The sequence below is a fragment of the Xenopus laevis genome, chromosome 1L, assembly GCF_017654675.1.
Source record: "Xenopus laevis strain J_2021 chromosome 1L, Xenopus_laevis_v10.1, whole genome shotgun sequence".
Lineage (NCBI taxonomy): Eukaryota > Metazoa > Chordata > Amphibia > Anura > Pipidae > Xenopus > Xenopus laevis.
In genome coordinates, this window is record NC_054371.1 from 27,944,763 (window position 1) to 27,965,715 (window position 20,953).

The following is a 20,953-nucleotide window of genomic DNA, read 5'->3' on the forward strand; positions in this document are numbered from 1 at the left end:
CGAAAATGACCTGCCCCAAGCAAATTGGACACTAATGCCACCAGCATCCATTCAAAGGAGTGAAACCATCCCCACTGCAATTTACAATGCAATTTACCAAAACGGATGCTAATTTGAGGTTGTATTGCTGTATCACGCAAATTTCAGAGGATGCTACTTTGCACCCACACACTTATACTTTAGTTTTGGAGAAAAACACTGTTCAAAACACATGCCCTGCTAAATGTGCACTACAGGGGGATACAACAAGCATCTTGCTCTCAAAGTCCTTGGGACCCAAACCAGAATAAGAAAGATGTTCCTCTGATACACCAAGCAGGGGCGCTCCACCAATGAGACGAGCCTCAGGTGGCAGTGCCCCCCTGGTTGCCTGGGGTGGCAAAAATGCCGCTCCTGGTAACTAAGAGCCAAATTTCCATTTTCAACCCAGAAATACGGCTCTTCTATTGCATAGAGCGCGATAACGCTCTCTCACTAGCGTGGACTGCCCCCAATCCCCTCTAGCGTGAAACGGTGAGTGCCGTGGGGAGGTGCCCAGGATCGCCTGGTTTTGCTTCCAATAAGGATTAATTATATCTTAGTTGGGATCAAGTACAAGCTACTGTTTTATTATTACAGAGAAAAGGGAAATCATTTTAAAAACTTGGATTATTTAGATAAAATGGAGGCGGCCTTTTCGTAATTCTGAGCTTTCTGCAAAACAGGTTTCGAAGTTAACAGATCCCATACCTGTACTAATAATGTACAATAAAAACATAAAAGGATACATTATACACACATACATTTGAGTATATATAAAAACATCTCTGTATATTATAGACAACGGAGGGGTAAAATGGTTATTAATAAGACAGCACCTACCAGCAGGGCAACTTATTCTTCCTAAGTGCCTTCTGCCTCCTCATTTAGTTGGGGAAAAAAAGGAAAAAGTATGCGAGTGGCACCAGGAACACGCTAATTATATATTAATCATTAAACACACTTCTGAATAAAATTGGCTGCCATCACCATTGTTCATAATGATAAATCATTAACATGAGATATGCAGTGCACAGAGACATAATGATCAGCAATTATGTGATCCCATCTAGATCTACAGATTAACTCACAAGGCCATCTAATAATCTTTCCATTAGAGAAAGTTGCTTTTTCAAGCAGGACAGTAAAGCAAACTGAACCATTGTGAAATCAGGCACCTGGGTTATTACCAAGACTTCTTTCTTATGGCTGGGTTTCAGCTTTAAAAAACCTTAAAATATTTGTGAAACCGTTTTAAAGGGTTTGTTCACTTTTAAATTAACTTTAAGGGTAGGACTACATGGACGTTTTTGGTGCGCGGTAAGAGATATAAATGTCGGATGAAGTCACAGCGTTGATCCGACGCGACTATCGGACGCAGACGCGACTATTGTTGCAGCGCGTCGGATCGCGCCAAAAACGTCCATGTAGTCCTACCCTTAGAGGCATATTTATCAAAGGTCGAATTTTGAATTGAAAAAACTTTGAAATCAAAAAGACCAACCCAAATTAAGTCAAAGTCTTTTTTTGGGTTGAATAGGTCAGTTTTCGATCGAATAGGTACGTATTTGGCCGAATTTGAATTGTTCGAATCGAAAGGGATAGTGCATTCGATCGAATTTCGATTCTAAGTTTTTCCCAAAAAAACCTTTGACTCCAAATGGGTTATAGGAGTTCCCCCATAGGCTAAAACAGCAATTCGGCAGGTTTTAGATGGCGAATGGTCAAAGTCGAATTTTCAAAGAGACAATACATGCTAAATTCCGATATTCGAAATTTCAAATTTTTTGCAAATTCAAATCGAATTTGGACAATTCCCAAATCCAAGTCCAAGTACACAAAAATAGCTCGAAATTCAAATTTTTTCAATTGGAAAATTCATCTCGACCTTTGATAAATCTGCCCCTAAGAATGAAGTAGAGAGTGATATTCTGAGACAATTTGCAATTGGTTTTCATTTTTTATTATTTGTGGTTTTTGAGTTATTTAGCTTTTTATTCGGCATCTCTATAGTTTGCAAAATTAGAGGTCTGTCAACAAAGTAGCAATAACAATACATGTGTAGCCTTACAGGGCATTTGTTTTTAGATGGGGTTATTGACCCCCATTTGAAAGCTGGGAAGAATCAAAAGAAGAAAAATAATATAAAGAAAAAATATAAACTATGAAAAAAAATAATAATAAAGACCATTTGAAATGTTGCTTAGAACTGGCCGTTCTATTACGTACTAAAAGTTAATTTAAAGGTGAACCATGCCTTTAAAAGGAAATAGAATTGTTAGAGGCTTCTGTTTTAAATAGATTTTCTACATTAAGGGGCCCATTTACTTAGTTTGAGTGAAGGAATAGAGGAAAAAAAGTTCGAATTTCGAATGGTCGAATATGGCTACTTCGACCATCGAATGGCTACTTCGAACTTCGACTACGACCTTCGAATTGAACGATTCGAACTAAAAATCGTTCGACTATTTGACCATTCGATAGTCGAAGTACTGTCTCTTTAAAAAATTCTTCGACCCCTTAGTTCGCCACCTAAAACCTACCAAGGCCAATGTTAGCCTATGGGGAAGGTCCCCATAGGCTTCCTAACAATTTCCTGATCGAAGGAATATCCTTCGATCGATGGATTAAAATCCTTCAAATCGTTCAATTCGAAGGATTTAATCGTTCAATCAAACGATTATTCCTTCGATCGTTCGATCGTAGGAATAGTGCAAAATCCTTCGACTTTGATATTCAAAGTCGAAGGATTTTACTTCAACGGTCGAATAGCGAGGGTTAATTAACCCTCGATATTCGACCCTAGGTAAATGTGCCCCCTAGTCATTTATACTGTAGCCCTTTAGAACTGTGCATATGGGGAGAGAAAATAACATGTAAATAATGTCACACATAATAATTAGTAGCTTAAACAAAATCTCCATTTGGCCAATTTGAAAAGTAAAGTACAGTTCTCGTCCTAAATCCTTTTCAACGTTATCAAGGAAGCTCCGAATGACAGAAAGACCATCTCCCATAGAGTCCACACAATTCACACTCTTTTTTTCTTTATAATAAAACAGTAGCTTGTACCTGATCCAAACTAAGATATAATTAATCCTTATTGGAAGCAAAACCAGCCTATTGGGTTATATAATGTTTACATGATTTTCTAGGGGTGCTCTCAGGGGTATCTCTGGACACCCCTCAGTTCTGGCACTGCCCAACACAGAAGTCGATCATTACCTGTGTATAAATCAGCCTGCATGTTCCAGCCCTCACTTTCCAGATCCAGGAACAAGGATTTTTCTCCCACATGAGCTCAAAAGTGCTTCTTTCCTACTTGCCAGTTGTTTCTCAAAATTAAGCTAGAGGCCCTTTAAAGTGGTGGTTCACCTTGTCTGTGACACTCACATGCTCAGTGGGCTCTGAGCAGCTGTTGAGAAGCTAAGCTTAGGGGTCGTCACTAATTATCCAGCAGAAAATGAGGTTGGTCTGTAATATAAACTGATGCTACAGGGCTGATTATTAAATTCTGATGCTAATTGCACTGGTTTCTGTGCTGCCATGTAGTAATTATCTGTATTAATTACTAATCAGCCTTATATTGTGACATTTCTATTCTATGTGTACTGTATATTGTGAGTGGGTCCCTAAGCTCAGTAAGTGACAGCAGCACAGAGCATGTGCAGTGAATCAGCAGAAAAGAAGATGGGAAGCTACTGGGGCATCTTTGGAGACACAGATCTTTACTGCTAAAGGGCTGTGGTTGCCTTGGGCTGGTACAGAAGCACAAAACATCATGTACAACATTTCTACCTACTTCTTTAGTTACACTAATTTTTAGTATGTTACATAATGGCTAATTCTAAGCAACTTTTCAACTGCTCTTCATTATTTATTTATTTTTTATTTTTAGTTTAGTTTTTATCACTATTTGCCTTCTTCTTCTGACTCTTTCCAGCTTTCAAATGGAGTTCGCTGACCCCATCTAAAAACAAATGCTCTGTAAAGCTACAAATGTATTGTTATCGCTACTTTTTATTACATATCTTTCTATTCAGGCCTTCTGCTATCCCTATTCCAGTCTCTTATTCAAATCAATGCATGGTTGCTAGGGTAATTTGGACCCTAGCAACCAGATTGCTGAAATTGCAGATCAGAGAGCTGCTGATTAAAAAGCTAAATAAATCAAAAACCACAAATCATAAAAAATTAAAACCAATTGCAAATTTTTCAGAATCTCACTCTCTATATCATACTAAAAGTTCATTTAAAGGTGAACAAGCCCATTAAATAATCTGTTGTCACCTCCCTTTTGGCTTCAGGCATTATCTTTTTCAATATTATTCTTTATTAGAGATTGTAAATCATTCACATCAATCTCTGCCCCAGTGAAGCTTAAAATTAGTGTCAGCCTAGTGTACCTAGGTCCCCCGAGAAAAACCATTTAAGTTAAAACCTCTTTCCCTTTACTAATCTGCTGTTGCAACTGCCACCTAACAGAGCCGGAGCAAACGGGTTTTCTCCCATTCACACACTACACTAGGACCCAATTCAGTGGGAGGCAATGAACTTGCCTTTATGCCATACCCCAGGCTTTATGTGCAGACTTCTCTAAAATTAAATACTTGACAAGGTTCTGCAATGTTCCAAAGGGCAGAAGCTGACAGAAAGGGTGAGGGTCCCAGAGAACAAAAGTTCCTACTACCACTAGGACCAATATCAATGGGAGCCAATTATCCTGCCTGAATACCATGTGCAGACTTCTCTAAAATGAAATACTTGATACGGTGCTTCAAAGTGCCAAAGGGCAGAAACTGACAGATGAGGACCCCAGAGAATAGATGCTTTATTTTTTTTACTAGATTATGATTAATGGATTGACAACTCCCTGCAAAGCTGATTAGATACTAATTGATTTAGTAAATTACAGACAAAATTCTCTGTTTCACTGATCTCATAAGAACCCGTGTCAGCTGGGTAAAACAAATACTACATAAAATCAAACTAAAATCCATGTAAATATAAAGACCTTCATTCTGTTGCCAAATGAAAATGGATTCCTGGCCATATATTAACTACAACTCTCCTCTGCAGTTGGTCGACTAGTAGCTAAAACACTGGACACTGTAGTTCAGCTGAATGGAGCACTTAAACCTGCAATGCGAATAAGGCGTTAACTTACTGTGTGTGCGGCTTTAAACCTTCCATCCATCGGAAAGAATAAGGAAAAGAATTCTTTGCATTTCTGTTCCTCTTATAGCAGTCTGTTTCAAGTGGGACCATAATTGGCAGCACATGCTCCTCGGAAATATAATTTCATGTGTCAGAGTGGGATACTGAGACTTTTTATGTCATTTAATTGAGAGCACGAGCATCTTGATTGGTAGTAGCTTATAAATATTAATAAGAATGCTTACAACATTGGTTATGTTCATATAATGCACTGGGGTATACTGGGTTGTGCAAAGTGAAACAAGCCAAAAAGCAGCCATATGGTTTGTGATTTTTAACTTTACTATTCTCTCTTCAGTGACGCTGGTCAAGCAGAAGGCTAGATATCATTGTTATCGTATTGCTTGTCATTCTATGTAGAGATGCACCAAATCCACTATTTTAGGATTCAGACAAATCCTTTGTGAAACATTTGGCCAAATACCGAACCCAATCCGAACCCAGATTTGCAGATGTAAATTAGGGAAACAAGGGGAAGAAAAAAAAGTGCAGCACACGGTTTAAAAAAATGTTTGACTTCCTTGTTTGTGTGATGAAAAGTCACATGATTTTTTGGATTTGGATTCAGTTAGGCCAGTCACTAGGATTCGGTCGAATCCCACTCAGAAAGGTTGAATCCCGAACCGAATCCTGGATTCTGTAACTAACTGTAGAACAAAACTGCACAACACAGAGTTAAATAAATCAAATACCACAAAGGATAATGACCAGTGGAACCGGTAAACTGCCTTAAGGTGACCATAGACACACAGATCCTATCGTACGAATCGAGGATTCGTACGATTTCCGGATCGCGTGTGGCGTGTGCTGACATATTTCGTCGGGCGGACATCGGTATTTTGGTCAGGACGGATTTTGACCCGACCGATCCCCCCGGAGCCCACGGCACATCGTAATACGGCCATACGGCCGAACTATCAGATTACCCCCGATATAGCCATGTTTGTTAATGGCATATCGGGGAAAAGATCCGCTCGTTTGACGATGTGGCCAAACAAGCAGATCTTTGCATCTATGGCCACCTTTAGGCTAGGGCCAGATGTTGAGGAACTTTGCCGGCGGAGATCCGCAGGTCGTGAACCTGCTCCTCCACTGATCAATGTTCCTGCACCCGGAAACACTGTCTCCGCTCGGGTGCAGACAGACGTGGTATATTTTGGCGCCGGAACACAAGATTTTGCATTTAGGCCAAAAAAATTAGAAACCTTTCCTAAGCAGAAGAACATCAGAACAGCCTCTTTCTTTCTCCTGAAAACTTCCTTGACTACTTGGTGGTCATTATGGTCAGAAATAGACCAGCAGGTGGCGCTGCTGTAACAAAATTCTTTTGAATTAACAGTTCATGTATCCTTTAATATCCTGGAATTAAAAAATAATGAATGTAAATTACAAATGTGCTTAAAATAGCCCTCTGGTCTTACATTCACTTATTTTAAATGTTTACTTATCCTTTAAGAATGTTACTGCTTACACAATTAACATACTAAAAGTACAATTTGACGTAGTCTGCCCCTTTAAAGTGATACAGCATACTTCCCATTATATTTGGTTTGACAAAAAAAAAGAACAGTTTAAGACACGCCCCAAGTTGGCCAGACCCAACTACACACACCAAAATTTCCAGAATCTGTGCGAACTCTGCCCACTTTCTTGCAACTCCATCTTTGTGGTTTGCAAGGACTTTTAATGAAAGGGGCCGTTTCCAACACAGTCTAAATAGCAGACATTTTTCTTATTGTGACTATTTCTCAAAGTGTAGTTTAGCTAAAATTTCATGCCACCCCATTTCAGCTTATTTATCTGAAAGTTTGTTTGTAGAGTAGGTACCAAAGAATCGCTTTTGACAAGATGAAAAAAAAAATCCAACTTGTCCTTTTATCAGTCAGTGAAACAGTGTCAAGGCAATAAGGATTTAGTAGCATTTTGCAATTTCAATGTAGTTTCCATTACTGTATTCACAACAATTTTTTTTATTAGAATTTTACATTAAGAATTTGATATTTTTATAAACAGACCATCAAAAAATATCAAAATGTCATACAGCACATGGATATATAAGGATAGGTGTACGCTCATCAGGCTGTGCTCTGCATCATCTAAAATAATATAATGCTGCTCTCTGCTGGCCACCAGTACCTAAAAACAAAAATATTTTTTTTGTTGCCTTTCAGTAGCATTAAACCCTGATAGAAGAGTATAACATTTTTGGCCCAAATTCCATCAGTGATCTTTGTACGATGCAGGGAAGTGAAAACAGGATTTAGTACCAGGGATATTCCCAGTTTGCCTTTGAGGCTTGAGCTTACTCGGTGGATCCAATCCAGAAAAGTAAGGTGCTGCTTGCCAAATATCGGGTGCCTTATCTGGAAACCCTTATCCAGGAAGTTCCAAATTATGAGAAGGCCATCTCCCATAGACTATATGTTAATCTAATAATTCACATTTTAAAAAATTTGCTTTTTTTCTCTTTAATAATAAAACAGTACGTTGTACTCATAATCCTTGGAGGCAAAACAATGCTATTGGGTTTATTTAAACTTTCAATTATTTTTTAGCAGGAATAAGAATGTACACTAGGAAGGAGGTCTGTGAGGGTGTGTGGATTTCTAATACAGCAACCCTGTGGGCCTGGATCCCACCCATTCCAACGCCGAAGACAATGATTATAAACAGCAAGCTAAAGGTTTTAGAATGGTCCTCCCAGTTCCCTGACTAAAACATCAGGCAGTGTGAGGTGTGACCCAAAGATTTTTTGCTGTAGCCAGTCCTACCCGCCCGAACACTGTGACTATTTTCTTTGTCCTCGTGTTTTTAAGTTTGTGAAATAAAATGTGACAAAATGAACTAAAGATATAATTTGGCAAGGGATGTCCAAAACGTTGACTTTCAACTGTACATAGCAGTAGCTGGGCCTGGACGTTCGGGCAGCCCTACCTTCAAAAATCCTTCAAAAATAACTTTCTGTCCTGAAGATGAGCTAGAAATTATTAGTTTAATCGTGACTGTTTCCCTTTAAGAAAGGTTTCTACGTCTAAATCAAACTGTACAGCCAGGAAGACTTTGCACTCACTGTGATAAAGGTGGACTTTAAATTATCCAGTGAAAATTAAAAAGATATGATTATCAAGAAATATCAATGACTCGGATCTATATGTACCTCTTTTATCTGGTATCATAACATACAAGCAATTATGAACTGTTTAATTGGAAGCAGGACAAAATAAATCAAGCATTTGGAGTTATAAAGGATTAATAATGATTTGCAAACAAAATACAGCCATAAAATGTTTTTACTTTTGCCTGAAAATTATGTTATATTGTGTAACTAGCTTTTTTTCTGGCAACTCTACCATGCAGTCTTAGTACAAGTATGGGACCTGTTATCCAGAATGCCCAGGACCTGGGTTTTTCCAGATAACCTTTCCATAATTTGGATCTTTGTACCTTAAGACTCCTTGACAATAATGTAAATTAACCCAACAGGCTGGTTTTGCTTCCAATAAGGATTAATTATATCTTAGTTTGGATCAAGTACAATGTACTTTTTTATTATTACAGAGAAAAAGGAAATCCTTTAAAAAAAATTGGATTATTTGGATAAAATGGAGCCTACGGGAGACAACCTTTCTGTAATTCTGAGCTTTCTGGATAACAGGTTTCCAGATAATGGATCCCATAACTGTACAGGCATGGGACCCGTTATCCAGAATGATCAGTACCTGGGGTTTTCTGGATAATGGATCTTTCTGTAATATAGATCTTCATACCTTAAGTCTACTAGAACATCATGTAAACATTAAATAAATCCAATAGGCTGATTTTGCTTCCAATAAGGATTAATTATATCTTAGTTGGGATCAAGTACAAGCTACTGTTTTTTTACAGAGAAAAAGGAAATCATTTTTAAAAATTTTGATTATTTGGATAAAATGGAGTCTATGGGAGATGGTCTTTCCATAATCTAGAGATTTCTAGATAGGGGGTTGCCGGATAACAGATCCCATACCTGTACTGTTTTATTACTACAGGTATGGGATCCGTTATCTGGAAACCCATTATCCAGAGAGCTCCGAATAAAGTACAGCCCTCTCCCATAGTGTCCATTTTTTCGAAATAATCCAAATTTTGTAATAATAAATAAACAGTATTTTATAATAATAAAAAAGTATCTTGTACTTGATCCCAACTAAAATATAATTTATCCTTATTGGAAGCAAAACCAGCCTATTGGGTTTATTTAATGTTTACATGATTTTCTAGTAGACTTACGGTATGAAGATTCAAAAGGAAATCATTTTTAAAAATTTGGATTATTTGGATTAAATGGAGTCTATGGGAGGTGGCCCCTACTGTAATTCTGAGCTCCGGATAATGCGTCCCCGGCCATATCTCTTATTGTGCATAATAAGGCCACACCACTTTGTTTCAGAGAAGTGTGTATTTTAGTAGTTTTGCTTGTGGGTTTTTCTTGTCACCCTGGCAAATTTCCCTGGCATTTGTGTCTAAAATCCTTCTTGATCTATCAGACCATGGCTTGATATTAAAAAGACCCCTAATTTTCCACTTCTTATTATGCGTTTGAACAGAACCGATTGGCATTATCAAATCTTTGGGTTAAAACTCTTTTCCTGATTTAAAAAAAACAAAAAACCAAGCAACTTTTGCTCTCAGATCCTTTGACGGTTCTTTTGGTTTCCTCCTACTTCAAGGGGCAAATTCACTAAAGGGTGAATTTTTGCCTGGGAAGGCTTCGCCACACTTTGCGCCACTTCGTCAGACATTACTTAGTTACCACTACTCTAATTCATCAAAATGCAAAGTTGCGTCTCGGCAGCTGAACGCTGGTGAAATTTAGCTAGTGTAAATTTGTCAGCGCGAGCATTTCATAGCGAACTTTCGCTAACGTTCATTTCTGCCTAGTGAAACTTTGTTAACGCACTTTAGCTTAGGTCAATTAAAATAGTGCGGGTACATATAGGTTGTATATATGTCTTTTTTGGAGATGTTTATAACGATCTGTTAACCTCGGATCCCTAAGGAAGGTAGCTGATCCAGGAGAACTGATGGTAACAGGAACCTCTCTACGGCTCCGGTATTCACCGACGCCCCTTGGGGCCCCCGGGCTTTCTGCTGCGGAGGTGGTAGAGAAGCCGGGCGAGTTACCAGGAGCGAAGTAACAAGGGATCAGGCAAGGCGTAGTCAAGTGCAGGCAAAGGTCGTTTCCAGAAGACGGGTTTCAGAGAACCGAAGTACCAAGGGGTCAGGCTAAATGCAAGTTAAATGCAGGCAGAGGTCGGATTCAGGCAGCGAAGGTTCAGAGGTCAAGAAAACAGGCAGAGGGTCAAATCCAGGAAACTCGAACAACCAGGGCTTTAGCAGGAACAGTAGCAACTGAAGCCAGCTTGGGCAATGTGAGGAGGAAGAGGAAAGTATTTAAGGGAACAGTAACCAATCAGGAGCAGGCTGAGGAAGACAGACACATCAGGGACCAATAGGAAGCTAGGCCCCAAATTAGAGGTCATTGCTCCTAAGTATGCGAGCGTCCATTCCGGCACAGGCGTCCGATTTGACGTGCACGGGCGCCTCGACGCCGGCGCCTAAGTTGACGCGGCTCAAAACCAGTGGCGGTGCAAATGCTTGAAGTGGCCACTTATTATTGCCCAAGGAAGCAAAATAAAGACAAAAGAGATCCTCTAATGCCCTAGACATGAGCCCATCCTAAAACAAATGTGGCCTGCCCCTCAAATGATTAAAAAAAATATTCAAACAAAACATTTTAACAGTTACAACTTTTAAACACAATTACACTTTAAAATATGAAAAAATGCCAGAGTTTTTTTTTAATCTTTATGACTTTCCGGCATACAGGATATGATGTCACTGACATAAGAATGAGGAGGATGTAAATTCATCTGATCAGTTCGGCAGGTATAACCTGGAGAGGGAAACGCTGGTGAAAGGGGTAACGTAATGGAAAATTCTCACTTAAGTGAATTTGCAGAGTAACGATCGTTCGCTTAAGGTAAAAAATATGCCTGGCGAAAGGGCACGAAACTTAGTTAGTTATGTACTCTTTTACCAGCGAATTGTCCTATATGCCTGTTAGTAAATTAGCGATGCCCCTGCAGATTGGGTTTCTGGCAGATTTTCGCTAGCGACGGCCACTTGGCCCTTTAGTGAATTTGCCCCAAAAGCTCTGAAACGCATCGATTATTTATACACTGACACCAATGAGAATCAGACAAGGCACAGGAATGGATACTTACCCTTTACTGCCATCTCTACCTGTGTGTGTGTCATCTCGATTTTATACTGTCAGCCCAAATATTCAAGGATAAGCAAACTTTTAAATTCTGAGTGTATTCAGTTATCAATATGATTACTAAAGAATACAAAGACAAAGCTTTGATGACAAATAGTTTCACCTGACCGATATTCTCAAATAAAAGAATGCTGTTTGGCAGGATCACTCATATTTTCCACAAGTGGCTAAAATTTTACAAATTCTGACAACTTCTGAGCACAACTCGACTCTCAGTGACATTGTCCCTTGAGGCGAAGCGGCATCAGTTAACATAAGTGTGAAAGTTACTGCTTGGAGAAGCATTAGAACAAGGAAACCAATATTCACTGGGAGATGTGTTAGGCACCCCCAGTGAATTTAGTGGTAACCTTTGCCCTGGGGATGACACTCTAAAAAACACAATGACCTGGGACTTCTTTCTAGAGCTGTGCCATCATCTTCCAGGGGTGATGCTATCTCTGTTCTCGTGGATCACTCATTTAAAGTAGTTTAAATGTCCTTGAATTACAGGAGAACTAAAGGTATAACCACTGAGGGGTATCAAAATGTTAGGTACCCCCTAATAATTATAATCACTTACCTGATGACCTGGGCTGGTGCTCCTGTAAGCAGAAAACTGCACCAGACAATTCATTACCCAGTCAACTGCTGGGAACTTGGCTCTAAGTCTGGCAGTGGAGCTGAGGAGGAAGGCTCAGTATCTCTGTACTGGGGGCCCAATTAGTTTTCTTGTCAAGCACGGGGCCCAAACCAGATACCCTTATGTGTTGGCCCCTGTGGATGGTTCTGTACAGACATACAGGTATGGGACCTGCTATCCAGAATGCTCAGGTTTCCCGCATAAAGTTGGCCATGGATGCAAAGATCTGATCATTTGAATCCTCGAACGATCGACTTTCCCATCTCCCGACCTGCCACTAACCATTCAGATCAAATAAAGTAGTAAAAGAACAGATCAGCCGATGTTCTGCCCTTGACAGCAATCGTACGAAAGTTATGTCCGACAAAAGCTAGTGGCAGCCGACAGAAATCTTTTAACCTGTCCGATCGAACAAACGACTGATCTCCGCCGGACAAAAAATGTTGGGACTCTCCACACATGGTCAGAAAATCTACGAATCCTCGATTCGTACGATCGGATCTTTGCGTCTATGGCCAGCTTTAGTGATCTGGATTGGGATGCACCGAATCCAAGATTTGGTTATGGATTCGGCCAAGATTCAAGTGCTCGGCTATCCGAATCGGAAAAGTCACATGACTTTTTTTAACATAGGTGAAGAAAAATAAATTTTTGTGCAGACAGTTCTTTCCCCCTTTTCCCCTAATTTACATATGCAAATTAAGGTGGCCATACTCTGATAAAAGCTGCCTACAGACCGAGTCGGCAGCTTATTGGACCGTGTATGGTCCCCGATCGATATCTGCCGAGAGTCAGGCAGATGTCGATTGGCAGGGATAAAAATTCTGTCGGATCGCGGCCCGCATCTGTTCGTTGGTGCGGTCCCGCGATCTGACCGCCCGTTATGATTCGATCGTTGGGCCCTAGGGCCCACAATTGGATCAGCCTAATATCACCCACTTCAAAGTGCGCATATCGGGGAGAGATCCACTCGTTTGGCGATTTGGCCACCTTTAGGGTTTAAATTCGGTTCGGGATTTAGCTGATTCTTTCACAAACGATTAGGGATTCGGCCGAATCCTAAAATAGTGGATAATCCCAACTGCCATCCTGCCGGCGATTTACATTTTAGCGGGCGGGAAGGCAGTTCTGGGAAGTTGCCCTGAAGAAGAGGAGATTTGTCACCGGGCGACTAATCTCCCTGAATCTGCCTGTGTGCCCTGACCCTTAAAGTCAATGTGCATTCTTACATTGACTTTTTTGTCTTAATGCAATACATTTTTGATGCAATTCCGCGAAAAAATTTGCACATGGCCAAATTCGGAATTTTTCCGCGAATCCATGGGTGGGAAATAATTCACTCATCACTACTCCCATCATTAGAATGCTGAGTGTTGTAGTTCAGCCACAACTGGATACCCACAAATAGCTTTTAGGGGGTTGCACTAAATAAGTTGCACACATTGATTTGTCAGATAATACACATGGATGAAATATCTGTGGTCCCTGCCTGGACAAGTCTGTAACCACAAGGAAACATACCCTGTAGTTCCAGAGGGGGGATGGGGGGCAGGGGTATAGAGAGATACTTCACTGGGACCCCAGTTAATGAGACATTGTTGGTAAAACTAAAGTTTTGGGGGCCCTAAACTCAATTAGCTGTGAGTCCCAGTAAAATGTATTGATGTAATAGCAGCAACATCTGGATTTCCATATATCTATAGATTTATCTCTCTATTATATATATAACACTGGGTTACCACTAAGTAAATAGCTCTTTGTTACCAAGCCTTGTTGAGCCAATACTTTTACTTATACTGAGTGTTTTTACTTCTATCACTGACAGTAGGTAAATGCACTTTGGTACTTCCCCATCCAGAGACCCAAAGACTTATAGTTTGTTTATAGCTGAACAGGTTCCATTACAGCCTGCCTATCAGTTTACACAGAGAAGTGCCAAGTACAGGGAACACTATGAATAAGAGTTACCTGCTTCAGTTGCACCAGCTCCCAGTCTGCCTCCAGCTCAGCCATGTCTAGTCCAGTGTGTGAGAAGTCTGCGCTGTACAGCCGGGACTCACTCTGGGCCACGCCCCCCGCAGCTTCCTTGTCCCCTCTAGAAACAGCGGAGTGATTGACAGGAGCCAGGCAGCGATCTAAGTTCGTCTCTCATCCCTCGCTGAGCCATCGTGCTCAATGTACATATTCCGCCGCCGCTCTCCACCGCGCATGCGCATACCCTTCCTTCATTCTTCTCGGGTTTGCGTTGGTGAAGGCTGCCAGACGGCTGTGTTGTATTTCAGCCAGTGGCAAAACTTTATACTCGGGATCATCATTTTACATTCCTTTTATGCTGATCCTGGCCTGCCGCTAATTGTCTGACTAGTCAAACATCGGCCACACCTCCCAACATTTTGGAAACAGAACAAGAGACAAAAAGATGCGGAATCTTTGACCACGCCCATTTTGTGGCCACACCCCTTAATTACCATGTTCATTTACAAAAATTAGCAGGTTAGCAAACACATTTCTGTGGTTTTTATGTGTTATTACAGTTTTGCTAATGAAGGTGAATTGCCCTTTAAAATGCGAGTTTCAGTTCAACCTGCTTATCTTAAACTGTTACAAAAGTATCTAAGTATCTATTCTGGGCTCTCTGCCAAAAGCTAATTATGTTTAGAAACTTTGTATCTTTTTCTGGCTGTTCAGTGCAGGAGTCGCGACATTTCAGTAACATACCCGGGAATGCAGCTTGAGCTGTCAAAAACTGGATTGTACTGGCAAAAAGCCGAAGAGGATCGTTCCGTGGTGCTCACTGGAATAACCCCGGGCTAGTGCTCCTATCAGCAGAAAACTGCACCGGCCCGGGGTTATTACAGTGAGCACCATGGAGCCATCCTCTTCACGGAAGTCAATACAATCACTTGGGGGTGCCTAACATTTGTCACCCCCAAGTGGTAAACGACTTTCCTTCTCCTTTGAATTAACTTTTAGTATGATGTAGAGAGTGAAATGTATTATTTCTGTTTTTTTTTTTAGTTATTTAGCTTTTTATTCAGCAGCTCTCCAGTTTGCAATTTCGGAAATCTGGTTGCTAGGGTCCAAATTGCCCTAGCAACCATGCATTGGTTTCAATAAGAGACTAGACTTGTAGTTTTACAGAGAATATGTTTTTAGATGGGATCAGTGGACCCCCATTTGAAAGCTGGAAAGAGTTAGAAGAAAAAGACAAATAGTTAAAAAAAAACTAAAAAGAAATAAAGACCAATTGAAAAGTTCTCAGAATTGGCCATTCTATAACATGCTAAAAGTTAACCCCTTTAAGGTATGATGATCTAGATTAAGAAAAGACCTGTTATCTGCAAAACCCCAGGTCCCCAGCATTCTGGATAACAGACCCCATACCTGTAATAATGATGATGTTTATAATGAACGGCCATGGAAGTTAATTTCGACTGCAGGCTATGAAGCCAACGTCTGTCAGGGGAAACAGGGAGTTGTAGTTCCAGGCCTGAGCAAAATTATTCACTCAGATCAGTGACATGTAGTCCACAGTTACCAAATTGTACTATAGAAACATCTGGGAAGATCCCTTAGCTATTAAAGGACCAGTAACATCAAAAAAATTTTTTAAAAAATTCGTTAGTACACAATGAAAAAAAACACCAACACAAATTATACTTTAAAAAAGCAAAGTCTTTATTAAGAAATAACTTACAGAAACTCTGCTTCCTGTCTTGTACAGAAACGACGAAAGGGCGACCATCCATTGAGCGGCACTTGATTTCTCCTCCCTGGCTCTCTGCTGCTGGATCTTTTAGCTGCCACATTCTGTGCTTTCTGTAGTACAGCAGCGCTTCCAGCATGAACTTTCTGCAGATCTGCGGTGCCTTGCTCATCGGTTCCAGCCGCGATGCAATTACCAACATCCCCGAGGCGCCTTCTGCATTCGCTAATTATCCCAGATCTATGGGTACAGGATGGGAAGGTCTGGACATTAAAAGCCGGCTCTGGATGCTGCCCTTCGCCTCTTGATCTCTTACTGCTGCCCCTGCACCGTATCTTCCTGGCCCAGTCTCCCCTCTTGCTGGCTGCCCAGGAATAACTGCCGGCGAATTGCTTTGTTTGAATTCCATTTCCGACGCATTCCATTTCCCTGCGCACCGGAACACGCATTGAGTTGTGCACAGATATTATACACACGGTGGAAGACACGGTGCCGGTGCGCAGGGAAATGGAATGCGTCGGAAATGGAAATCAAACAAAGCAATTCGCCGGCAGTTGTTCCCAGGCAGCCAGCAAGAGGGGAGACTGGGCCAGGAAGATACGTGCCGGTGCGCAGGGGCAGCAGTAAGAGATCAACCGGCTCAAGAGGCGAAGGGCAGCAGCAGCATCCAGAGCCGGCTTTTAATGTCCGGACCTTCCCATCCTGTACCCATAGATCTGGGATAATTAGCGAATGCAGAAGGCGCCTCGGGGATGTTGGTAATTGCACCGCGGCTGGAACCGATGAGCAAGGCACTGCAGATCTGCAGAAAGTTCATGCTGGAAGCGCTGCTGTACTACAGAAAGCACAGAATGTGGCAGCTAAAAGATCCAGCAGCAGAGAGCCAGGGAGGAGAAATCAAGTGCCGCTCAATGGATGGTCGCCCTTTCGCCGTTTCTGTAAAAGACAGGAAGCAGAGTTTCTGTAAGTTATTTCTTAATAAAGACTTTGCTTTTTTAAAGTATAATTTGTGTTGGTGTTTTTTTTCATTGTGTACTAACGAATTTTTAAAAAATTTTTTTGATGTTACTGGTCCTTTAAAGGGATCCTGTCATCGGATAACATGTTTTTTTTTTTCAAAACGCATCAGTTACTAGTGCTACTCCAGCAGAATTCTGCACTGAAATCCATTTCTCAAAAGAGCAAACCCATTTTTATATATTCAATTTTGAAATCTGACATGGGGCTACACATTTTGTCAGTTTCCCAGCTGCCCCTGGTCATGTGACTTCTGCCTGCACTTTAGGAGAGAAATGCTTTCTGGCAGGCTGCTGTTTTTCTTTCTCGATGTAACTGAATGTGTCTCAGTGGGACATGGGTTTTTACTATTGAGTGTTGTTCTTAGATCTACCAGGCAGCTGTTATTTTGTGTTAGGCAGCTGTTATCTGGTTACCTTCCCATTGTTCTTTTGTTTGGCTGCTCGGGGGAAAAGGGAGGGGGGTGATATCACTCCAACTTGCAGTACAGCAGTAAAGAGTGATTGAAGTTTATCAGAGCACAAGTCACATGACTGGGGGAAGCTGGGGAATTGACAAAATGTCTAGCCCCATGTCAGATTTCAAAATTGAATATAAAAAAATCTGTTTGCTCTTTTGAGAAATGGATTTCAGCGCAAAATTCTGCTGGAGCAGCACTATTAAGTGATTCATTTTGAAAAAAATGTTTCAGACTTTGTTTGCAGATTTGTTTGCATGTGGCTTAGTCCATGTGATCCCTTGAAGCTTCCCGGACTGTCAATCTCAGTACAGTGGCAAATGTCAAAAGTGACTTCAGTAAAATGCCATAGACTGTTACTTTATATTGGGGCCTGCGTAAAGCTGTTTGGGACCAATTTCAAATTTTAATACGGTTTCTAAGTGCTGTGACAGATTAAGTGGAAGAATCCAAACATTCTCTGAATATAAATAACGCATTTTTCAAGTTGTAACAAACATGTCTTTATGACTCTGAATGGCTCATGCTTCAGGGTAGGGAAGATATTTATATGGCAGCTTTCCAAAGGGTAGGGCCGCTCTGTTCTAGAACTTAAAGGAGAAGGAAAGGTTAAAACTAAGTAAGCTTTATAAGAAAGCTCCACCTAAATACACAAGTAAACCCTCAACGTAATGCTGCTCCTCTGTCAAAAGAAACACAGCATTTCTTTCCTTCTATTGTGTACTTGTGTACACATGGGCTTCTGTATCAGACTTCCTGTTTTCAGCTTAAACCTCCAGGGCTAGGGCTTGAGCATGCTCAGTTTGCTCCGCTTCCCCCCCCGCTATAAATGAGCAGGGAGAGATTCAGGCAGGAAGTGATGTCACACCAAGCTAATACTGCAGCTCCTATCCTAAACAAACAGAGAACTTCTAGAGCTTTTTACTCAGGTATGGTAAAACATTCTACAGAATAAATATTGCATTCTAGCTTGTACTATTGCAGCTAATCTATTGGCAATAAAATGCCTCCGTAGCTTTCCTTCTTCCTTACACTAAACAGCACAGGCTCTACATGCTCCCCTCTGAAAAAGATCAATTTAATGCTTTAGGCTGGTGCAATAAGTTCAGCATATACAATGAGGGTCATTTATCAACACTGGGCAAATTTTCCCATGGGCGGTAACACATGGCAACCAATAAGATTGCTGCATTCATTGTCCTACTTGCAGATGGCTTCTAAAAGCTAATGACTGATTGGTTGCTATAGGTAACTTCCCATGGGCAAATTTGCCCAGTGTTGATAAATGAGTCCCAATATGGCATGTTTAGTCACATTAATTTTTAGGGTTTAGTTCTCCTTAAAGATGTTTGTAGCCATGATTTTCAAGTTTTTTTTTCCAGTGGGTTTTGCTCGAAAATACTATCAATTCGTGTTTTTTTCTGCCGAAAACTCGATCAATGCGAGTATTTACGATTTTCACCCCAGCAACACTGATTCGAGTTTTTTATATTGAAGTTTTTTCTTAAATTAGAAACCATTCGAGTTGCGACTATATTAGAGTTCCTTTGAGGTCTAAAAAAAGCTCACAAAGCTCTAAAGTTCGACCTTTGATAAATAACACCCCAAATGTAGCTCTTCCTTATAAGGACCAGTGATGCAACGCTACCCGTTATTCTATCTAAATACTTCAGTCTATATAGAAATGTATTCCCAGCCAACAATTAGATCGTAATAGAGGTCTATGGAAGGCCACCAGATCAACATGCTGAAGCTGTCCTCAATAGGTGGGAATTCCAAACCTGCCCAACAAATATTTAAGGAGTGCTCAGTATTGGTCTAGCAGCCCACTGGATTTTTTTTTTTAGACTTCATGTCAAAACAGATCATAATCATGAATGTGTTACACGAGTACCCTCAGTGACGGCAGCAAAAGTTTTGTATTATGGCTGCAGTGATCCAGGATCTCCGGATACATTTCTGTTGCTCCGGTCACACGGAGCAGAATAGGGAAGAGACAGAAGATGCTTCTTGCTTCAGTAAAATAGGATTGTACAGTTAGGCCGGTCCCTTACTCAGGTCAAAGTGTAGAGGCACTCAGGTTACACATTCAGGATACTGGCAGTGTAAAAACTGCAACAACTCCAAAATTTTTATGATATGGTTTAAAGTGGATATATAGCTTATCTTTAAGCATTGTTTAAACTAGAAGCATTTTTTCAAAAGAATCATACAAATATTCGAGGCAGAAGACAGGATTGATGCCTTTTACTTTGTACAGGTATGGGATCCGTTATCTGGCAACCAGTTCTCCAGAGAGCTCCCATAAACAGAAAGGCCGTCTCCCATAGACTCCATCTTATCCCAATTTTTAAAAAGGATTTCCTTTTTCTCTGTAATAATAAAACAGTAGCTTGTAGTTGATCCCAATTAAGATATAATGAATCGTTATTGGAAGCAAAACAATCCTGTTGGGTTAATTTAAAGGGATTGTTCATTTTCCAAAACACTTTTTTCAATTCAGTTGTTTAGATTTTTTAGACTTTTTTCAATTACTTTCCATTATTTATTTTTTTTACTGTTTTTCCAAAATCTAAGTTTAAAGTTGAATGTTCGAGTCTGGCAGCTCAGTAATTCAGGCGCAGACTCTAAACTGTTACAGTTTTACAACATTTAGTTGATACATTTCTCAGCAGCATCTGGAGTATTAGCAACTATTGTATCAATTCTAACAGCTGCCTGTAATGAAACCCAGGGATTCTGCTCAGCACGAACAAAGATAAGAAATGTATCAACTAAATGTATCAATTTAGAACAGTTTACAGGGTTGGCGACCTCCCCTCCCAGAGCTGCGAGAAAAATGTAAATTTTCACTTCAATATTAGAAAAACAGTCAAACATAGAAAATAGAAAGTCATTGGAAAAAGTAGTTGTTTCTGGTGATCTATCTGAAAAAAAAAAAAAAACTAGTTCTTTGAAGGTTAACCGCCCTTTTAATATTTACTGTATTTTACAGTATACAAAGGAACAGTAACACCAAAAAATTAAAGTGATTTAAAGTAATGAAAATATCATGTAGTGTTGCCCTGCACTGGTAAAACTGATGTGTTTGCTTCAGAAACACTACTATAGTTTATATAAACAAGCAGCTGTGTAGCAATGGTGGAAATTGAAATAAGGCTATATGGCACAGGTTAAATAGTGGATAACACCATTATGTTCTACAGAGCTTATCTGCTGTGTAACCTAAACTTTTTCTACTTTAAATCTCCATTGCTACACAGCAGATTATTTATTTAAACAATAGTAGTGTTTCTGTAGCATACAGTAGTTTTACCAGGGCAACTTTGCATTATATTTATTTTCTTTAAAAACACTTTAATTTTTTTTGATGTTACTGTTCCTTTAAGATATGAAGATCCAAATTACAGAAAGCATTCTGAAGAACAAATTACAAGAAGCATTCTGAAGGTCCCATATCTGTATATTTTTACTTGCTATCATTCTTCTTTCTATAAAACACTAAAGCAGCCATAAAAGAAAAAAAGTTATTTACCTTCAGCAAGTGATTTACATTTATTTAAAGTAGCATAGAATCGCTATTCTGTAGTCAAA

At 40.1% G+C, this 20,953-nt stretch overlaps 1 protein-coding gene across 3 annotated transcripts in view; it reads right to left on the reverse strand.

The window, feature by feature from the left end:
• The window catches only part of slc2a15a.L (solute carrier family 2 (facilitated glucose transporter), member 15a L homeolog), a 94,899-nt gene extending 80,433 nt beyond the window's left edge, over positions 1-14,466 (reverse strand). Inside the window, exon 1 of one of the 3 annotated variants that reach the window (XM_018228672.2) lies at positions 14,148-14,466. In XM_018228672.2, coding sequence (XP_018084161.1) covers positions 14,148-14,192 — 45 coding nt within the window. In that variant the 5' untranslated portion in view covers positions 14,193-14,466. Of the gene's footprint in view, positions 1-861; positions 930-5,185; positions 5,260-14,147 lie in introns of those variants that run through there. The other 2 variants (XM_018228675.2, XM_041587942.1) reach the window with 2 other exon arrangements.
• Between the last annotated feature and the right edge of the window lie 6,487 nt (positions 14,467-20,953).